Here is a 20,963-nt window from a genome sequence, read left to right as displayed (position 1 = left end):
CACCTATGCCTGTAGCTGGACTTTTCAGGTATACAAACCAATATATTTCCTATATTCTTAAGCCAATTGCAGCTGGCTTAAACTGCTTGAAGATGAACATTTCCTGACTTAACCATTGAGATTTGGGATCTAGCACGTAACAAAGAAATCAGGGCTGGAGAAAGATGTTGGGAAGTGGAGCTGAAGCTGTGGATATGACAATAGAGTGTGCAGGGGAGAACACATGAACAGAACCAGGAGATGGGCCAGTACTTGGGTGGTGTACAGAAATACATTTAGAAACACTTAGAACTCCAGGCACTAATACTGGTACCCTTCTTATAAAGCACTAATGTTTGTAGCAAATTGAGAAAAACTTTGAGACAGTTAAAAATACAATGAGGCCAATGGGTTTTTTTTTTTTTCATTTCTAAGGAAAATCACTGAGATACTATTAGATGCCTCAGAGCATTTTCAAAACAGAGGAAAATGGACATCCCTCTGAAGACAGTTCCCAAGAAGCACACACTATTCAAATGCCGCGTGCTACCTGGCTTCCATGCCACTCCACTGCTTGCTTCAGAAAAGACAACAATCAACAAGTGGTTTAAGATATTTTTCCATTATGAATTGGGTATTTAACTCATTTAACCCATTTCCTCAGTGATGCTGAATTTCCACTGAACAGCTAAACGACTGGAACATTTTAAAGACAAGAATCAGTCAAGTCTTGGAGCTTGATCACCAGCTGCTCTGAATCTTATTTGGTGTTATTTAGGCTGTTGCCTAAGTTCTGGTGAAACCTGAGAATTTTTGCATGAACCTGGTTCACTGTATATGGGCACTGTAGCTGGTTGTGCTTGTCATTGATTATGGTGATGGAGACTTCCTAAGGTCAGTTTTGGGAAAATTACAAAAATAGCTTGAGTCCCATTCCAGTGATGGGAAGGGATGGAGTGGGAAAGCTTAACATTGGGGTCCATCCTGTGGATATGGGCTCTGCCCCCAGGCTTGGCCACTTCTCTCCTGTGTGAGTGAGCTTGGTCAGGTCCCTCACCTCCACTAAGACCCAGTTTCCCCACCTGTTAAATGGAGAAAACACTGTAGGGTGTGTAGGGCTCTTGTGAGGATTAGCGGACAGGAGTTACATCTGAGATGGTCCATGTGAGGCACGTGACCAGGGCTCGATCATTGATGAATGCCAGCAAAGGAGCTCAATTTTTGTTTTTTATTAATTTTTGTTGTATGCTAACAAAGTAGCATGTGCTCATTGTAAAAAAATCAAACAACATAGGAGTAAAGGAGTGTTTTCCTCCTGTTCTTCTACCTACTCATCTTGCTCTCAGGTAACCCTGGGCAAGAATATTCTTCCTGGCATATTTTTGCTTGTGCAAATGAGTATGCACACACTATACACACACCAGAAAATTGTTCATGTAAATGTGATATGGACATCTTTGCAAAACCAGTACATACAATAGATGTAAACACTGCATCAGTGCCTTTAATGTTGTTCAAATAGTTTGGAGGGAGGAGGCAACTGACGTTTTTTGGTAGTTAGGTAGAATTCACATATGTACAATTCATCCATTTAAACTGTACAATTCAATGGATTTTACTATGTTCATGAACTTGTACAACCCCATCACTACAATCAATTATAGGACATTTTCATCATGTTAAAAAAAAAGAAACACCTTATTCTTTAGCCCTCATCTTCTCAGTCCCCCTTCCCCCAGTGCTGCGCAACCACTAATCCACTTTCTGTCTCCAAATGTTTGCCTATTTGGACACTTCATATGAATGGACTTATACAATACGTGGTCTTCCTTTACTTAGCATGACGTTTTCAAGGTTCATGCCTGTTGTAGCATATATCAGAACTTCATTCCTTTTTGTGGTGGAACAATATTCTATTGTATGGATAGACCACATTTTGTTTATTCATCAGTTGATGGACATTTGGGTTATTTCCAACTTCAGCTACTATCAATAAATGCTGCTATAAATACTTGTGTACAGCTTTTTGTGTCAGCATATGTTTTCATTTCTCTTGGGTATATACTAGGAATAGAATTGCTGGGTCAATGTTTTACTTTTTTAGGGGTTGCCAGACTGTTTTCCAAAGTGGCTGCCCATCTGACATTTCACTAGCAGTGTATGAGGGTTCTGATTTCTTTACATCCCCATCAACCAACACTTGTTGACTATTTGATAGAACCCATCTTTGTGGGTGTGAAATTGTATGTCATTGTGGGTTTGATTTGCATTTCCCTCTAATGATGCTGAGCATCTTTTCCTGTGCTTGTCATAATTTGTATGTCTTCTTTGGAGAAATGGTTTTCCCATTCTTAGCCTGTTTTTAAATTATTTGTCCTTTTATTATTGAGCTGTAGGAGTTCTTTATTTTAGATACAAGTACTTTATCAGATATATGATTTTTAAAAACTCATTTTGTGAGTTATTTTTTCATTTTCTTGGTGGTGTTCTTTGAAAGACAAACATTTTTAATTTTGATGAAGTCCAATTTATCTATTTTTTCTTTTGTGTTTTGGTTTAATATATAAGAAACACTTGCCAAATACAAGGTCATGAAGATTTAACTGTAGGTTTTTTTCCTAAGAGTTTTATAATTTTGGCTCTTACATATAGGTCTTTGATCTATTTTGAGTTAATTTTTGTATATGCTGTGAGGTAGGGGTCCAACTTCATTCTTTTGCCTGTGGCTATCCAGTTGTCCCTGCACTATTTCTTGAGGCAAATGGCTTTTGGATCTTTCTCCAAACTGAATTATCTTATTAATCCAAACAGTCTTCCAGTCAATTCCTGTTTCTCGTATCTTCCATGGCCCTCTGCTATGCTAGGGTCTGGCTTCTCTGTCAATCTAAATACAACTGCCTTATTTTTAAAACATTATTTTTGAATGGGTAATATAATATATACAAATTTTCAAAGGTAAGAAGGATGTATAGTGAAAGATCTCCTGCTCATTGCTGTCCCTCTGCCACCTCAGGCCTCCCTCTCTAGAGGTAGCTTCTTCCTGTTTCTTGCTATTTTAAGCAGATTCAATGCATACCCATATGTTCTTTCTCATTTTTTCATAAATCATACAGTATATATATTCCTCCACACCATACTTTTTTGACCTTAGCAATATATTTTAGAGAGCTTTCCATAACAGTACTCCAAAAGTCTCTCTCATTCTTTTGACTGGACACATAGGACTTCATTGAATGAATGAACCAGGGTTTATTTAACCAGGCCCTTGTTAGTGATACAGGGTAGCTTTCAATCTTTTGTTATTACAAGCATTTCCTTGTATGCACATAAATTTGTTGAATAGATTTAGATAGTATCTTTAGAACAAATCCCTTTAGGGAGGTATAAAGATATACGCTTTAGATTTTTTTGACAATGCCAGATTGCTCTGTAGACATTTTGTCAACTTACTCTGCCTCTATCAAGCACAAGTGCCTGTTTACCACATCCTTACCAACACAGCGTCCTGTAACATTTTTTGTTTTAGTATTTCCTTTTTTATTTTTATTTTTTGAGACAGAGTCTCGCTCTGCCACCCAGGGTGGAGTGCAGTGGTGCAATCTCGACTCACTGCAACCTCTGCCTCCTGGGTTCAAGCAATTCTCCCACCTTGGCCTCCTGAGTAGCTGGGATTACAGGCGTGCACCACCATGCCTGGCTAATTTTTTTGGTATTTTTAGTAGAGATAGGGTTTCACCATGTTGGTCAGGCTGGTCTCAAACTCCTGACCTCAAGTGATCCATCCACCTCTGCCTCTCAAAGTGCTGGGATTACAGGTGTGAGCTATTGCGCCTGGCCTAGTATCTCCGTTTCAATTTGCATTTATCTTATTAAGAATGAGGTTAAACATATTTTCCTCTGTTTATGTACTTTTTATGTTTCCTTTTCTGTGAATTGCCTCCTTACATTTTTGTCTTCTTTCTGTGGGCTGTTAGCCTTTTTCTTAGTGATTTGTGGGAGCTCTCTGTAGGTTAAGAATATGAGTTGCAAATGCCTTCTTTCACAAGTATTTTCACTTTTGATGTGATTTGCTTTGTTTTTAAAAACACAAAACCACTTTTCTTCTTATGAAGTTGAATTTAATCATTTTTTTCTTCTATGTCTTTGGGTTTTGAATCATGTTTAGGAAGGCCTTCTTTCTTCGAAGTTTATGAAAGGTTTCAAGTTTGTGATTTTCTTTATTACATGTAAGTATTTGCTCCATCTGGAGTTTATAGTAGGATAAGGACAGGCGGGAATGGCGTCGCTCCTCCAGATGGTGGTCCAATTGTCCTAACCACATTTTAAGAATGAGCGCTTTTCTCCAGTGATTTGAGAGGCCCTTTATCATATACTACATTCCTCTGTTTGTCAATTTTTAGATTTCGATTCTATTTTTGGCTACTATTGTTCATATTTCAATATAAACTTTATAATCAAGTTGTCTTTTTTTCAAGAAGTCTTTCTGGCATTTTTATTGGGATAGCATTACATTTACATATTAATTAGGGAGTGTTGATGTTTTATGATGAGTCTGCCTGTTGTATCCAGCGGGAGGAAGGAGTTATGATGAGAGGGCTTTAGGACGGTCTAGAAATGTCCCCAGATCTAAAGCAGTCAGTTTATCACAAGACCAGGCATCACAAGCCCTTAGTGGTGACCAAGTTCCCTTCATTGCATGTAGCAGGCACTCCGTGAGCACCTACCTTGTGCCAGTATGTGGCTGGGGCTGCTGGCCGCCTTACGTGGACTCCTTCCATCTCTTTACTAATAAGATATTTTAGCAGAACGCTGCTGCTTGGCTAAACAGCTCCAATTTTCGGTCCTTTTCACAGCTAGGTTTGGTCATGCAAATGGAGGCTCATGTGAGGCTTCTGAGAATTCTTCTTAAAAGGGAGGGGGTGTTGTGAAGGCCCATGGCGTGTGTTGATACGATATAATTTCTGCCCAGTGCTCTGAATGCCAAAGTGAAAAAATTCAATGAAGTGCAGGTAAGGGAGTAACTATGACTCTCTTAAGTAGCTGAATGCCTTGTCATCTAATTAGTGATGTGCATGAATTAATGAAGTGGAAATTCTCACTGTCCCTATCTACTATCCGGTGAAACCACAGCCAAGGGAAAAGTCTTGGAGGAATTGGCGGGGAAAGAAGACCTTGTTGAGCTTGACTCTAGTCTGGCATGGTGAAGAGACACGAGAGGTGTAGAATAAGTGGGAGGCCCCCGGCAACCCCCCTCCTCTTGAGGGAGCGGGGTGGGGTACACTGTCCTTGTAGGCCTCTGATGAAAAAAGAAAAAGAAGGGAGCAGGGAAAACCCCTCTTTTTGTCCCTTCCTCCTTCCAGATGCCTGCAACATATATCTGGTGGCTGGAACTTGGTGGACATCATGGACCAGAACACTCCATGCTTAGATGGTGGTTAGTAGAGGTAGTTGGGGTCAGGGTCTCTGGGACTGAGGAGCGGCCTCAATTCTTGACTTCTGTATTAGTCAGGGTTCGCCAGAGAAACAGAACCAATAGGAGATCTATATGTATATCTACATAGTCTATATCTACATCTATAGCTAAACCTATATCTGTATGGAATTGTCACAATTATGGAGGCTGAGAAGTCCTGCTACCTGCTGGCTGAAAGCTGGAGACCCAAGAGTAGGTGGTAGTTTAAGTCCAAATATGAAGACCTGAGAACCAGGAGAGCCAGTGGTGTAAGTCCCAGTTCAAGTGCAGGAGAAGATCAACATCCCAGCTTGAGGACAGTCAGGCAGAGAAAGCAAATTTCTCCAAATCCCACCTTTCACTCTATTCAGATTTGGATGAGGTATGGGCTGGATGAGGCTCCCACCTTGAGTGGGGGTGGAATCTGCTTTACTCAGTCTAGTGATTCAAATGGTAATCTCAGCCAGAAATATCCTTACAGAAACTCCCAGAATAATGTTTGATCAAATACCTAGGCACCCCATGGCCCAGTCAACTGGATACATACAATTAACCACCTTAACTTCCCACTGGTTTTGACCACTGTCTCTCCCTCCCTCCCTCCCTCCCTCCCTCCCTCCCTCCCTCCCTCCCTCCCTCCCTCCCTCCCTCCCTCCCTCCCTCCCTCCCTTCCTTCCTTCCTTTTCTTTGTTTTCTTTTGAGACGGAGTCTCACACTGTGGCCCAGGCTGGAGTGCAGTGGTGCAATCTCGGCTCACTGCAATCTCTGCCTCCTGGATTCAAGTGATTCTCCTACCTCAGCCTCCCAAGTAGCTGAGATTACAGGCGCCCACCACCATGCCTGGCTAATTTTTGTTAGTAGAGATGGGGTTTCACCATGTTAGCCAGGCTGATCTCAAACTCCCTACCTCAAGTGATCCACCCACCTCGGCCTCCCAAAGTGCTGGAATTACAGGTGTGAGCCACCATGCCCGGCCAACCACTGTTATTTCTTCCACCGTTATTCAACATGCTGCTGATTTTGACTCTTCTTATCCAGAGCACAAAGGCAAAGAGAAGAGATCGTCACTGATGGGCTCATCACACAGAGGCACTGGAGAGACCAGCAAGCCAGTGTCTCTGGCATGCGATGCTCCACCAAGGTCGTCCCTGGTGCCATGGGGGTGGGAGTGGTGGGAGGGCAGGGCAGGCTTCAAGGAGGGCCTGATAGGTGAGAAGGGACCTGAAGGCTGAGCAAGAGTTTGTCAACCAGAGAACACAGCATGGCCTTCCATGAGGAGGAAGCAGCACAAGGAAGGCAGAGAAAAGACTATGGTTTACTTTGAGGAACAGTGAGAAATTTGGGGTACCCTGACTGTGTGTAGAATAAGGTCTAGGTCACTGGTCAGACTTAAATCGTATGAAAAATCACAATGACTTGGGGAACAATTTGTAGTACAATAGTTATAGCAACTCAGAAATATACTTCTAAGTGTAAAATAAAAGTTAATAAAAAAAAACGCAGCAATTTGTACAAAACATATAGCTCTGGTTCTCAACCTAGTTTCCCCCCATTTAGCACACACTCACATCAGTGATAGAGGGGCAGTTAGCTGCAGGTTCCCTCTCCAGGTGACCATTTCAGCCTCTGCTGAAAGTGTCTGCAGATTGAATGAGCTGAAACCTGATACACCCTTAGGGAGCTGTGCCCTCTCTCTCAACTCCCCTCCTCTCTCTCAAGAGACGCATTTGAGTGCTGCCCTCCGCTGGAGAGTACCTATCTGTAAAGTGAGGAGTACCTGTATTGCTTTGTATCCAAAGAAAAAGACCCACTAATGTAAATGCAGATTTTAATAAATAGATAGGTCAATAAAGGCACATCATTTATGTGCATATATATACATATATATATATCCTAAATGCGGCCTGGCTCTTCTTGGTTCAGGGTACCAGTGGCAGATTAGCAATAAAACTCCAAGTTTGCTCAAAAGAGTCCTCCTGTGTGGTCAAAGGACCAGCCTGCATCATCTAATGTGCTTTTACTGTGGACAGGAGGGATGGGGGCTGCATGCCCAGTGGTTTCCCTCATAGTTCTGGGCTCTGGGAGTCCACACTGCCTGGATTCACTTCCAGCAGGTTCCAGGGTGAGACTCTGAAGGCCATTGCTGCTGCTGCTGTGCTCACCCTGGGAGTATATTCTCTTCCCCCAGGCCTTCCTCCACCCTAGGAGTAGGTGCAGATCTAGCAAAAGAGTTGACCTCTCCACATCACAGCTCCAGTGGTGCTGTGACTGTTAGAAAGATATGAGAATCAGGGAGAAGTGGACATGCCCATGGTCTACTGGCCATACTCTAGAGACCAGCCTCTCTCACAACCGCCAACCCGGAGTATTTCCAAGCCTTTCTAGTGTCCCTGGAATCCAGGCCCAAGAACATGAGGCCCAGAGGGAAGAAACATCCCATTTCCCTGGTCTGGGTGGGGGATAACCTTCCTAGCACTTCCCAGAATGACTGACAGAGGGTAGCTTCATTCCCCTTGGGGTGAAATGCCCACTGCTACCTACAGGGACAATATAGTCCTGTCCTAACACCCTGATGCCACTTCTCTCAGTGCATTTGGCCTGGATGCACTGGAATCAGGTGGCTCACATGTGAAAGAAGTAGATTCCTGGGTCCCTCCCAGACCCATTAAATCAGAACATGGGAATGGGGCCTGGAGTCCGCTGACAAGGGACTGCCATGCCAATGGATTCCTTGGAGTCAGAAGCTTTGGTGTTCAGTATTTTTTATGGAGACATTGGTGGTGCAGTCTGGACTAAGCCTCACCTGACAGGTTCCTCCCATGTGAGGAGGGGCTAACTCACCATTGTTGAGTCTGCTGGGTCTCAGCTCTTAACTTCCTCTAAACAGAACATCCACAGAACAGGGACATGCACGCTCACAAAGACCTGTGACCATGAAGGCAAAGTAGGCTCACATCTTGCCTGGAGGCTCTTCCCCTCAGGCAACCTGATCTGGGGGGATGAGCTCTGTCTACAGCTGGGCCCTCTTGTACCTGATCACAGAACAATCAGGCTTTTTAGGTCTTAGCTTCTCAAATGTCTTTATTTCATAGATCTGCAAATAGTCTTTGCTTTTTCATTTACATAACCAAATGGTTGGGTCAAGTGGTTTCATTAAAACAAGAGTAGTCTGCACACACTATAGCTGTGGACAGGAGAGCCAGGGGCCTTCTGGGAAGGGTGACGGTGGAATTAATGTGGAAAATGACTCTCAGACCAAAGGTGTAAACTGGAGTGTCCCCTGCAAGAAGCATCCCATGCTCCTTGATCAGGAGCAGGTGATCATCACAGTAACGGGCTACAAATGTGGTTGTTTCGGTTTTTCAGTTGGCACCAATTTTTTTTTTAATTGAGCCACCATACTGGGTGTGGTGGCTTGTGCCTGTAATCCCGGCACTTTGGGAGGCTAAGGCAGGAGGATTGCTTGAGCTCAGGAATTCGAGACCAGCCTGGGTGACATAGGAGACGCCATCTCTACCAAAAAATAAGAAAAAGTATCCGGGTATGGTGGCATGCACCTGTAGTCTCAGCTATTCGGAAGGCTGAGGCAGTAGGATTGCTTGAGCCCAGGAGTTTGAGGCTGCAGTGAGCTATGACTGTGCTACTCACTCCAGCCTGGGCAATAGAGCAAGGCCTTGTCAAAAAAAAAAAAAAAAAAAAGATTGAGCCACGAAAACAAAAGGTTAACAAGAGAAAGAAAAATGATAAATCTTGACATATTATTGGGCTATTTTAAAAATGCCTTTTAGTAAAATTTTACTGTTGGCCAAAATGCAAAATTGAACCAACATTTTAAAACCAAAAGTTTCTAGTAAAAATCCAGATTTCCAGCTTTTCTGGAACAATTCAGAAGATTGATACCCTGCACAGCAACATCACTAGAGCTGAGCTGCCGCCACCGCTGTTAGCCTAGCTGCCTGCTCCCCACGTCCCTGGCACTCACTACGCTGTCCACCCTGTTGTTGTCTTACACCAGCATGGTGCCCTCAGTCTGCTGCTGCCTGACTTCGGAGGCCTCGGGTGTGTGCTCTGATTTGCATGGGGGAGAAGTGCAGTGCCCCGTCCTATGAGTGGGAACATCCACTCACAGCTGCCACTATAGCGCCTGATTACACCACTGTCTCATAGGAAGCTCCCTTCCACCAGCATTTTCAATATTCAGACAGTTTGGGAAGAATAGTTCCACACGCCTTATGTCCGAGACCTGGGCTAGCACTTTCTTGTCTTTTACCTGGATTTGGCCAAATGCTGTGTTTTTAGTGGAAACCTTACACCCCCAGGGCATTTGTTGATTGTCACTAGTTGAGATGTTCTCTAACTGTAATGCTTGCAGGGCTGGGGATGAATGTCTGAAGCAGGGGACCAGAGTAACAAATCCCAGTGTGATTTTGTTCAGGACATGTGTCCAGTCCTCCCTCAGCACCATGTGTTCAGTCCTCCCTTCGTCTCTGCACCACTGAGATGTCCCAGCAACCTACCTGGAGAGCTGATTTTTCACACAGTTCCCTTGTATATGGCCCTCTTGCAAGGATTGTCAGGTTTTTTTGTTTGTTTGTTGAGACAGGGTGGCACTGTCACCCAGGCTGGAGTGCAGTGGTGTGATTGTAGCTCACTGAAGCCCTGAACTCTTGGGTTCAAGCTATCCTCCCACCTCAGTCTACCAAATAGCTGGGACTACAGGTGCATGCCACTGCACTCAGCTAATTTTTTACTTTTTGTAGAGATGAGGTCTCACTATGTTGCCCAGGCTGGTCTGGAACCCCTGGCCTCAAGCAAATGTCCTATCTTGGCTTCCCAAAACACTGGGATTACAGGTGTGAGCCACAGCCTCCAGCCAATCATCAGATTTTAAGGGCTATCCTACCAAGGGAGCAGATATAGCCAATAAGGCCCCAGGGAGGAGCCCAGGAAGGCCCCTTGAAAATCTATTCTTTTTAAATTTTAGAAGTAAATGGAAAAAGTTTAGAGACTCCAAATTTCATTTAAAGACAATTAAGGGCCAGGCTTGGTGTGGCTCATGCCTGTAATCCCAGCACTTTGGGAGGCCGAGGTGGGTGGATCACTTGAGGTCAGGAGACCAGCCTGGCCAACATGGAGAAAGCCCGTCTCTACTAAAAATACAAAAATTAGCTGGGCTTGGTGGCAAGTGCCTGTAATCCCAGCTGTTCAGGAGGCTGAGGCAGGAGGATTGTTTGAACCCAGGAGGCAGAGGTTGCAGTGAACCATGATCGTGCCACTGCACTCCAGCCTCGGTGACAGAGCAAGACTGTCTCAAAAACAAAAACAAGACACAGCTATGCTTCTAACTTTATTTTAAAATACACTTTCTTTACATGTTAATCATAACGACATTGACTTGACATCTTATAAAACTTAAAATGTGATTTAATCAGTGGTATTTTAAAAGCATGAAGGTGCCCGAATGTCTAGCACGTTGAAGCACAGGGCACTTTTGCCTTTGATGGGGTGCGAGCTGTGTCTCTTGCTTCTGGGCAGGGAGGTGCGTGCTCGAGAGAGGGAGGCAAAGGAGGAGGATGACAGCACATTCTTCAGAGATTTCCATAGAGAAAGTTCTTCTTAATCAGTGACAGAGGAGGATAAGGCCATAGACAGGTGGCTTTTATGTCAAAATCTTTATTTTATTTTCTGAGACAGGGTCTCACTTTGTCACCCAGGCTGGAGTGCAGTGGCGTGATCTAGGTTCGCTGCAGCCTCTAGCTCCTGGGCTCAGGTGATCCTCCTGCCTCAGCCCCTCAAGTAGCTGGGACTACAGGTGCATGCCACCAGGCCTGGCTAATTTTTGTATTTTTTGTAGAGATGAGGCTTCACCATGTTGGCCAGGCTGCTCTCGAACTCCTGTGTTCAAACAAATCCACCCACCTTGGATTCCCAAAGTGCTGGGATTACAGGCAAAAGCCACAGTGCCCGGCCCTGATTTTAAGTTTTTATCTGAAAAGTACCCCTAACACACACTTACATACAAAGTGAAAATCAATTCCACCACTAAAAACATTTACAATACGGAAGGCAGAATAGCCTTGCAAACTTCCTCCCTCTACCTCACCTGCCCCCCACACCCCCCAATCCCACTGCTCAGAGCAAACCTCAGTGATTTTTCCCAGCAATGCTGATTCAGACATCATTTGCCTCTGATCCAAACTGAAACACAGGGCTCTGGGCACAGGCATCTCCCAGAAGCTTCTCCAGTATTTCTTAGAATCCGTGTACTATCTCGCCTTACCTGCCCTTCAGCTCTGGTCATGAAGCCAAGGAGGGCAGGTCTTCTTCGCTTGTAGTGCTACTCTGAAGGCACAAATACAACCTGCGGGGTTGAGGCTGATGCTGGAGGAGGGCATGGGGCTGCCGAGGGAAGCACTTGTTACCAGTTTAATGCCGGGGTTGCAGGGCTAGAGGAGACAGGATTCCACTGTGTTTGGAGATGAAGTTCCCACTCCAAATGCAGACAGGGGAAGATAGCAATTTCAGTTCTCAGCATTGAAAAAGTTTTGGCCATGAAAGTAGAAATCACAGCTCAAGGGAGAGATTTCCTGATTCAAGACAAAATGCTCAGACAGTCAACAAATCATGCGGGAAGAGGCTCTATGTAAACTGTTACGTTTTAAAAAAGATTCAACATACCTGCCCATGTACCCCCTGTATCTAAAATAAAAGTTGAAAAATTTTTAAAAACTTACAAAATTGTGCATAAATCTCAAATGGATGAAGTCAATTTCTATATGTCTATCTCTTTATGAATATTCAGACATAAACAGAAGAAACCCAAATTGAAATATATAAAAATGTTACTAAAGTTGTACTTTATTTTTACCTGTATTTTTCCATTTTTCTTTAATGAGAATGGATTTCTCTTGTAGTAAAATGTTATATTGAAACAAAGATTGAATGCTACATCTATAGTAACTTAAACTGGGTTTTGAAAAAAAGGGACTAAATGTAGGGTCACAAAAGATATGTGAAAACCGGCACCAGACACTGGGAGGAAGAATCTCTTTTGAGCCTCAGTTTCTCAGTAAGGAGATGCTTAAATAGTTCCACAGAGTTCTAAGTGATTCACAATCCCTGAATCAACTCTGACAAGTGAAGCTTGGGCTGGGGTTTTAAAAATTATATCCCCTACTTTGTCCTGTGTGAGAAGGAACTTGTGCAAGCAGTTTCATGGTCCCCAGTGGCCTTTGAAGTTCTGGGGTGCAGGAGGGTTTGAGGCTGCCTGGGGCGATGGTTAGGACTGCTCTCAGAGGGGGCGAAGCCGCAGGTCTCTGAGCGATCCTGAAAGCCCTGCTCCTTCAGCACAGGTGCCCCGGGTCCAGAGTTTTCTGTTAGGGAATCTGGTTTTCTCCCGTAGGTGTGAGGCCTTCTTACCATGACCTCCCATTTGACGTCATTAGATCAGTATCTGCATTTCCCCCTCTCTGTTACTCTATAGTTAAGAATATATACTACACATTGGTGCATAAGAGTGGAAAGTAAAAATATCATTTCGACATGACTGATTTTCACACTGAACATAGTGAAAACCCTCTTTAACTCTATGGGGCTGTGTTCTACTCCAGAGGGACCAGGGAACCATCTCACATTCTGCTGAGGACTCTTTCGCGCCCTCCTCAGACGATCTTAATGCAAAAGAAGGCAGGTCATTTTCTTGTTTTAGATGAGAGAAATTGAAGATTTGATTTCAGCTAATTTTATAATAGCAATTTAAAATATTTATTCCCTCAGGAGTCAGAAATAAATCTGTAGGAATAGCAAGGTTTCCAAATATTAACATTTGCTTTTGGTTCAGACTTTCAAAAGCCTTTATTCCCACTCTTCTCCCAACCTCTCTTTAATTTTACCTGTTCTGAGCTCTTTGAGTACTAAACAATGGAATCTCAGATGCTTCTGGCAACTATGTGTTATTAGTCAGGAATGGCACCTTGTTATTTGATTGCATTTTATTGTTTCCTTCAGCTCAATGTGTACCTGATATTGGAGGGCTCTCCCTATGGGTTGAGATTGAGACATGTTATAAATGATGTGGTTTTTATTATTTCTGTGGGCTCCTGTGCAGCCAGGTGACAATCCTGAGGCTGCGTAAGCTGGAGGTCAGGCCCGAGTTGCCCTGTTCTGACTAGCAGAGCCCAGTGTCCACACCGTGGCACAGCCACTTCTGCCTGCATCATAGAATGGCTGGGGCAGCTGCTATTGTGCCGACTTGAGATGCCTGTTCCATGAGGAGATCAGTAGGCATTCAGCACGGCTATCCTGGCCTTTTCACACAGTGGGTCTAGTTTACCATCGCCTCCTAGGGAAACAGATATAATTGTCTTTTGGTTAGCTTTATATATAATTTGTTATCATATCAGACATACCTATGGCTTCCACCCAGAGTGCATTTTCAAAGGCCATGGGCTGGTAAAATGTTAACTAGTTTTTAATAGAGTGTTAGTGGATTGCAAAGCTTTAACTTCTGAGCACAGAGAGGCACGCACAGTGCCAGCCTGCCAGGCCAGAAGCTCTCATTTGAATGTTGCTGATAGTGTCATGCACTGCTGGCATATCAACTCTAAGTGTCTTAGCAAGTCTAGATAGAATAAACAAGTGGGAAAAAAGCAGCTTCGAAAGCAAATAATAACAGAATACATATTATTAAAGTACAAAAACCTGTTATCCCTTAATTCCATCACATCCCTTGAAGTCCAGGGCTTCACTTCATTTTCCTTCCTGTTTCCAATGTTTGGGGAAACTCGTAGCATCACACACTTTACTGTGTGGTTTTGGATACTCTCCTGTGTGTGCCACTGAAAGCACAGGGCTTTCAGTACAAGTTTCAAACTCAGAAAGAAACCCAATTTGAATCCAGGCATGATACACTGATCATTTCAACTAGAAATTGAGGGACTCCTCAGAGGAGGCAAATTGCTGGCTGGAAGCATCGCCAAAGGGCTTACCGAACTCCAAGTCCTTAATGTTGCAGTGGAAGACGACTTCTTCATTCACCATGAGTTCCACCACATTCCAGTCTTCTATCTTCTCTAGGATGACCTCATGTCCATCTATGGCCAACACAGCTGGGAAGGACAGAAAAGGAGGTGAGTGACATGGGGTCAGACTTCAAACTAACCTGACTGGTAGCAGTCCTCATGATGACAGTAGCTTGTCTGCCATCTAGTTGCTCATGGGTATCACTCAACTGCCCTGGTAGGCACTTTCTGGGTGCTGGCCCCAGGTGCCCTCACCTTTGCTGGGAAGCACAGCCAGAGGCCTGAGTAATTCAGGTTTCAGTTGCTGTTTGTCCTACACCAAGGTGATCTGTTAAACAATGAGCTTCCTCTAGTAAAGGGCTATTGGGCTTTCCAGAGGCTCAATCTTAGAGAGACCACACTCAGTGCTGGAGAAGACTTGGGGGAATAGGCAACTTCTTACTCTGCTGATGAAAGTACAAATTGAACACCTTCTGGAGGGCAATTTGGCAGTACCAACCAAAAGCCTCAAAAAATGATTCTAATCTTTAGTCCAGGAAATTACACTTAAAAGAAAGCTTCCTAAGGAAAAAAAATACAGGCAGATTTTTGCAACAAGATGTCTTTTCTCCATTATTATGACAGCAAAATACTGTGAATAACTTATATATCCAATAATGAGAGGATGGCCAAATAAACGGTGGAATGTCCATGTGATGAGATTTTATTTGGACATTTATAAAAATGTTCATGAACTTTTTTAATGGCAAGAAAAATACATGCAATATAAGCAAAAACTTAGGATACAAATATATATAATACATATTTAAAATATATAGTCAATATGAATTCAAATATGTATGTAAGGATGAAGAAAATACCTATTGATTATCTGTCTGTGGTGAGATTATGGGAAACTTTTTTCTCTTTATTCTTTCAGCATTTTCCAGATTGCCTATAATAATCTGAAAAAAAGTTTTTTAGAAAAGCTAATGAACTAACTTTTTATTCTCATCTTTGGAATCTGCATTTTGATTATCACTTACATTCAATGGCTCCTTCCCCAGAGAACAGTTATGGAATAATTGTCAGATTTAATCTTTTTATTGTGGAAATGCAAAGGTGTGTGGATTAGAAGAAATGATGTACATTGGACAGCCTAGAGCTCTATTTTTTCCAATGTATTTCTCCCCACTTTCCTGGATATATTTAACCCATAACATCAATATTAGAGTGGGTGTGCCGATCATTACCTTTGTTGGTCTTCATATGTTGGTGAGAACTTTGTTTAGGATGGAAAGAGAAAACAGACGGGGGCATATTCTTTAAAGTCTTGCCATTTCAATCAGTTTTACACGGAGTAAAGCAAACAGTTATGTCAGTTAATTGCATCTAATTACAGAGACAATTGCTGTTTCAAAATGTTGGTGTGTCCACTTCTTCATCTTTCAATCAGTTCAAGAACATCCAGCCCCAACTGTGAACATTTTAATTGCGCGATTTTAATTTCACTTCTGGAAAGGAACTTCAGAAAGAGACTCAGCAAGGATCTCCATTAACAAGACAGCACTCCCTGGATACCCATAGGCGGCCCTAATTGACCCATGTCAGCTAATGTGTCTCTAAAAAAATGCCGGCATCTTTTTCATTGGCATATTTATGATATTGCATCCTGTTTAAGTGTCTTGTTCTTAAACGTCTTTGAAGAAGGCACTCAGCTTGGACCCACGACTTGTTTAAATGAAGCAGTCCAGCTCGTTTGGAAAGGCAGCTGATCATCTAGGGAGACATAAAGGCAGTCCATGGGCAGAGATTTCTGGGATCCCACACTCCCTCAGCAGCAACTCCTCAGGACGGCGGAGCTGCATTTGTCTGAAGACACTCCTGGAGGATGGACTTCAATTTGATAGGAAGAAATCAGGAGCAAAACAACTTCTCCATTCCCACCTTACACCCGCCCCCCCAACCTCCACCTGTGAGGCAAGGTGCTGCCACTCGGCAGTTAACACCCAGTGCCAACTCTCTAAGGCCTGGAGAAGTGAGGGTGCATGGACTGTGGGCAAGGAGCAGCCCTACGGGTGGAGGCCCCAGGAGGCGAGCACACTGTAGCCTGCCCCTGGCCCTCCTGCAGGGCCTGCTGACTGAGCCTCACGTGGCATCTGAGCTTGGAGTTTAGAGGACAGTGGCACTTATACGGCATGGTGTAGCTCAGAAACAGGAATTGATCCACCGAATCACTCACCCTATTGAGTTGAGGGGTGCCGAATAATGGGGGTCCACCTCATCTTCGAGCAAATGAAGCCCAACAGGAAGAAACCCTCTTAAGAGACACACCACTCCTCACTCTGCCCTCTACAGGGTTGCAAAGCACAGGCTCTCGTGCTCTTAAAGGGCATGTGTCTTCCTCACTGACCAGAATTATCTCCAAGTGCCTGGTTTTAATACAGGCTCACTGAAGAAGCAAACACAGAATGGCCCTGGGCACTGCCCACGACACTTTTGGACCCACAGAGTGACCTAAGTCTGATTCTTGCTAAAGCAACAAGCTACCTCAGAGTCTACATTGAATACTCAGCCCCAGGACATTCCCTTCCCATCACTCTGGGAGGGGTTGAGCTGGCTCTAAGGTGGCCAGTGCAGGCTTAAGGGATCAAACACTAGACACCCCGGAATTCCTTCAGCTCATCCAAATGCCACTTCTCTACACGGAGCACCCATTTCCTCCCATGAGCTGCTGTGGGGTTGTCTAGTCAAAGAAAGGTCAGATAAATATACTCCCTGAAACAAAGCCTGTGCGAAGGCAGTGGGTAAACTCCAGCATAAATCAACCAGAAGCTATAAGGCCACCTGCAGTCCGCCTGCCTCTTTGAAGTGGCACCTCATTCTTCAAGGGGGATCTAAATAAACGAAAGGGACATGGAAAAGGCTCCCTCCTTGCCGGTGCTGGTGAAATTGCACAGCATCTGCGAATGATTTAAATGCCGCTGGTCAGGAAGTAGAGGTAAACAGACCTCTCTCCCTTCTCTACTCAGCACAGAGGCATACACACGCCCCCGCGCAAGGGCGGCTGATGCATAGCTAGCACAGAAGAATGGCACACAGAGTGTCTCGGCTACGTGGGGTGGATTCTATTTTATGGATTGGTTTCAATTCCTTCCAAGCCCTTTGAGTGGGTCATTTGGCAAACTTAAGTAGAGCATGCAAGGGGCAAGTGTGGCCAGGGAAATTACTTAGAACTTTTTGTTAAGCATTAGTTTAGCTTCACCAGCATTGAGGCCATAGTGGAAACATTTTGCTGAGTTATTATAATTCATGGATAATAAAGAAAGAACAAAAATTTTCAGATTGCTAAAGGCATGGTAAGTTCAGAAAAGATCAGGCCTATTTCTAAAGCCAGCAGGGCTTCGGGAAATGATAAAGAGCTGTAATTTTAAAAGAAACACACAGAATTCAGATGCAGATTTTACAGAGGAGGGCCTGCAAAGGTACCACTCTCTGCCTGCTGTGCGGTGAGTGCTGGATCTAAAGTTGTGGGGGGTGCAGATGCTCCCTGCTTTGCTGCGGTGAACACCGTGGCCCTTGTTGGCTGCCGGTATTACATGACTTATCATTCATCGAAACACAGAACTGACTTTACAAATCAACCACCTACTGATACCTTGCAACCCTGAAGTCTCCTTCAGCCATAAAAATGCTCCTCTTGCTCTTTCTCCAAATACTCTTCCCTTCCCCTATTGTGGGAAGAGCCGCCCGCGCCTGCTGCCTTCGCTTTTTGCTGTGTTTCCACCCGCTCACCTCCTGCAGGGAAGCCTTCAGCTCGCCATGTCCAGAGCCTGCCCTCTCAGAGGTCAGGAAACCATCGCACATTCAATGGCTTCCCAGCGCTCCCCATCCCTCTCGGACCCACCTCCTTTCTTGTTTCTTTAAAATACTTTTGATGGTAAAAACAAATATGTTTTTTGATCTCTAAATTTTAAAAATCAAGTTATCAATGTAATGCAGATTCATAATTCTTTTTTAAAAAAACTTTAAAATTATAGAAAAGGACAACATTTTAAAAATGACCCCTAATTCTTCTCTCCCTCTGTCTTTTTCAGTGGCAGTAAGACCATGGCATTCAGGACCATGCTTTGTTCCCTTCGCACTGCATCGTGTGCCCCAGCCCTGTCACACACATAGATTGGCTGCATTCTTCTTCAGCGCTGTGTAGGATTTTACATGATGTATGCACTACAATTTATTTACCCATTCCTTTTTCTGATTGTTTCCAATTTTTCGCTATCGCTGAGAATGTTGTAGAAAACATTCACAGTATGCATCCTAGTGCGTGTGTGAGGTTTGTTTTTTCTTTTATAAGGAAGATATTGAGAAATGGAACAGCTGGATTCTACAGTATATGATCACATTTTAACAGACACTGCCAAGTTGTCCTCTAAAGGTGACAGTTCAATTTACTCTCCCGCCGAGGGTAAATTAGGAAAATACTTTTTTTCTCAGTCTTTCATCAGCCATGAATTCTTCTCTCCTAGAAATCACCTCTACTCAATAATTTGGAGCCCACTGGTAATTTTCTTCCTGAAATGCCATCGCTTGCCCCCTTATGCCTCCAGTTCTCTCCTCCCTCTGCCCCTGCTCCTCCACAGGCTGCTCCTCTTAACACACCCTGCCCTCGGGGGGCTGTCTCATCATCCTGCCATCTCCAGTCCTGTCTTTCCTTGCTTCCTCCGCAGTCTTGCCTCCTGTGGTTCTAGCATTCGGCTTTACGCAGGTTGATTTTCTTAACTAATGTTTATTCTTACAATATGCCAGGCACGGCTCTGGGCTGGGACCCAGCAGAGAACAGAACCAGAAAAGAACTCCTGCCCCTTCCCTCCTCAAAGCATGCCTCCAAGTGGGGGAGAAGGGTAACAAGGTATACAGGTGAGTGCGTGCTGAGGTAGGTAATTAGGAGCACGAAGAAGAAATAAGGAGGGAAGGGAGATCAGGAAGAGGGAGGCAGAGGGAAGTGTTGACATTTTTGTTGGGATGCCCAAGGAAGGCCTGCCCATGAAGGTGACTTTTGAGGAATATCTTGAGACTGAGAGAATGAAGCTGAAGACCACATAGGAAAGAGCATTCCAGGCGGAGCGGCTGTGAAGCCCTGAGGTGGGAGCTGGCTAGGATCATTGAAGGACTGCAGGAGGTGGCTGTGGCTGCAGCAGCGGGCCAGGGAGAGGATAGGCAGAAGCAAGAGGGGGTGAGATGAGGGGGTGAGATCAGGGGGGCCATAAGGAGCCTAGAGGGCCATGTGAGCCTTTGACTTCTCCCCTGAGTGAGCTGGGGGCCCCTGGAATGTTCTCAGGGGTAAAGGTCATGCTGTTTCATGTGATTCAGGTTTACCAGTATCAGCTGGCTGTGGTACTGAGAACAGACTGTAAGCAGATGAGGGTTGCAGGGAAGTCAGGAGGCCAGGGCAGTAATCCAGGCAGGAGATGATGGCGGGTGGACAAAAAATGCAGAGGGGGTAGTCAGGAGGCCTAAGAGGGATTAATTCTGGGCGTACTTTGAGGGCAGAGCTGACAAATTGTGTTGACAGACTAAACAGGGAGTGTAAGGGAAAGAGGAGTGAGAGGTGCCTGCAGGGTGTCTGGCCTGAGAAACTGCAAGATGGAGCTGCTGTGAGCAGTGGAGAGGGAAAGTGGGCAGAGCTACTGGTGGGGATGAGTGCTAGGGGTCTAGCTGGAAATTTGGGGCATACTAAGTCTGAGATGCCTACTCAACATGCCAGTGGCTACGAGAGGTCCTGATTAAAGACATAAATTTGGAAGTTCATCGCATATAAATGTCATTTAAAGTCATAGCTACTCCTGACTCAAATCTCCTGCCTTCATCTTTCTTCCAAACTCCAGAACATAATTTCCAGCCACTGGCTTAATATTTCTTAATAGTTCATTCCACCCCACACCCTGCCATTTCTCCTTCTTAAATTTCTTCTTCCAAAATTGGACTCTTAAGGTACATCCCAGATCTCATCATCCTTTAGCTCAAGAACCTTCACTGGCTTCCTGTTGCCAAGGATGAGACAGGCTGGACTCTCTTGTTGCACATCCTCCTCCAACCAGACCCAATAGCCTGCTGCTCCCCAGAAGTGCCCAGGTTGCCTGCACCTCCCCTTCGCAATGAGCCTTCCTCAGGAACAATAAGAACTAACGCTTGCAGAGCCCTGACTGTGTGTAGGCATGGAGTTAATTACTTTACATGCACTTGCTCATCAGAATCTCACATTGGTGAGGCAGGGATTCACATTCCTCTGTTACCAACAAGGAAACTGAGGCTCATAAAGGTAAAACCACTTGATTTTCACCTTGACTGCAAAGCTACTAAATGGTGGAGCCCAATTCAAACCATATGTGTTGACTTCAGAGCCCTTGTGCTTATCCTCTGCTCATGCCATCTCCCTGCCAGAAGTGCCAAAAATGTAGGCAGGAGATAAGTGACCAGGGAGAGGTGACAACTAAAGCTGACATGATTTGTGGATAAACTAGATGGGGAGT

General features: G+C 44.4%; 1 protein-coding gene across 4 annotated transcripts in view; it reads right to left on the bottom strand.

The window, feature by feature from the left end:
* The window catches only part of C8H10orf53 (chromosome 8 C10orf53 homolog), a 31,805-nt gene that overhangs the window by 1,954 nt on the left and 8,888 nt on the right, over positions 1-20,963 (bottom strand). Inside the window, exons 2-4 of one of the 4 annotated variants that reach the window (XM_055092785.1) lie at positions 15,684-16,326; positions 14,419-14,538; positions 13,414-13,772 (exon numbers count right to left, since the gene is read on the bottom strand). In XM_055092785.1, coding sequence (XP_054948760.1) covers positions 13,708-13,772; positions 14,419-14,538; positions 15,684-15,750 — 252 coding nt within the window. In that variant the 5' untranslated portion in view covers positions 15,751-16,326 and the 3' untranslated portion in view covers positions 13,414-13,707. Of the gene's footprint in view, positions 1-11,711; positions 13,773-14,418; positions 14,539-15,683; positions 16,327-20,963 lie in introns of those variants that run through there. The other 3 variants (XM_055092784.1, XM_003809028.6, XM_055092783.1) reach the window with 3 other exon arrangements.

Source organism: Pan paniscus, chromosome 8 (genome assembly GCF_029289425.2).
Source record: "Pan paniscus chromosome 8, NHGRI_mPanPan1-v2.0_pri, whole genome shotgun sequence".
NCBI classification, from domain to species: Eukaryota; Metazoa; Chordata; class Mammalia; order Primates; family Hominidae; genus Pan; species Pan paniscus.
Note: the sequence above shows the minus strand (reverse complement) of the source record. Positions and strands in the feature narration are given on the sequence as shown.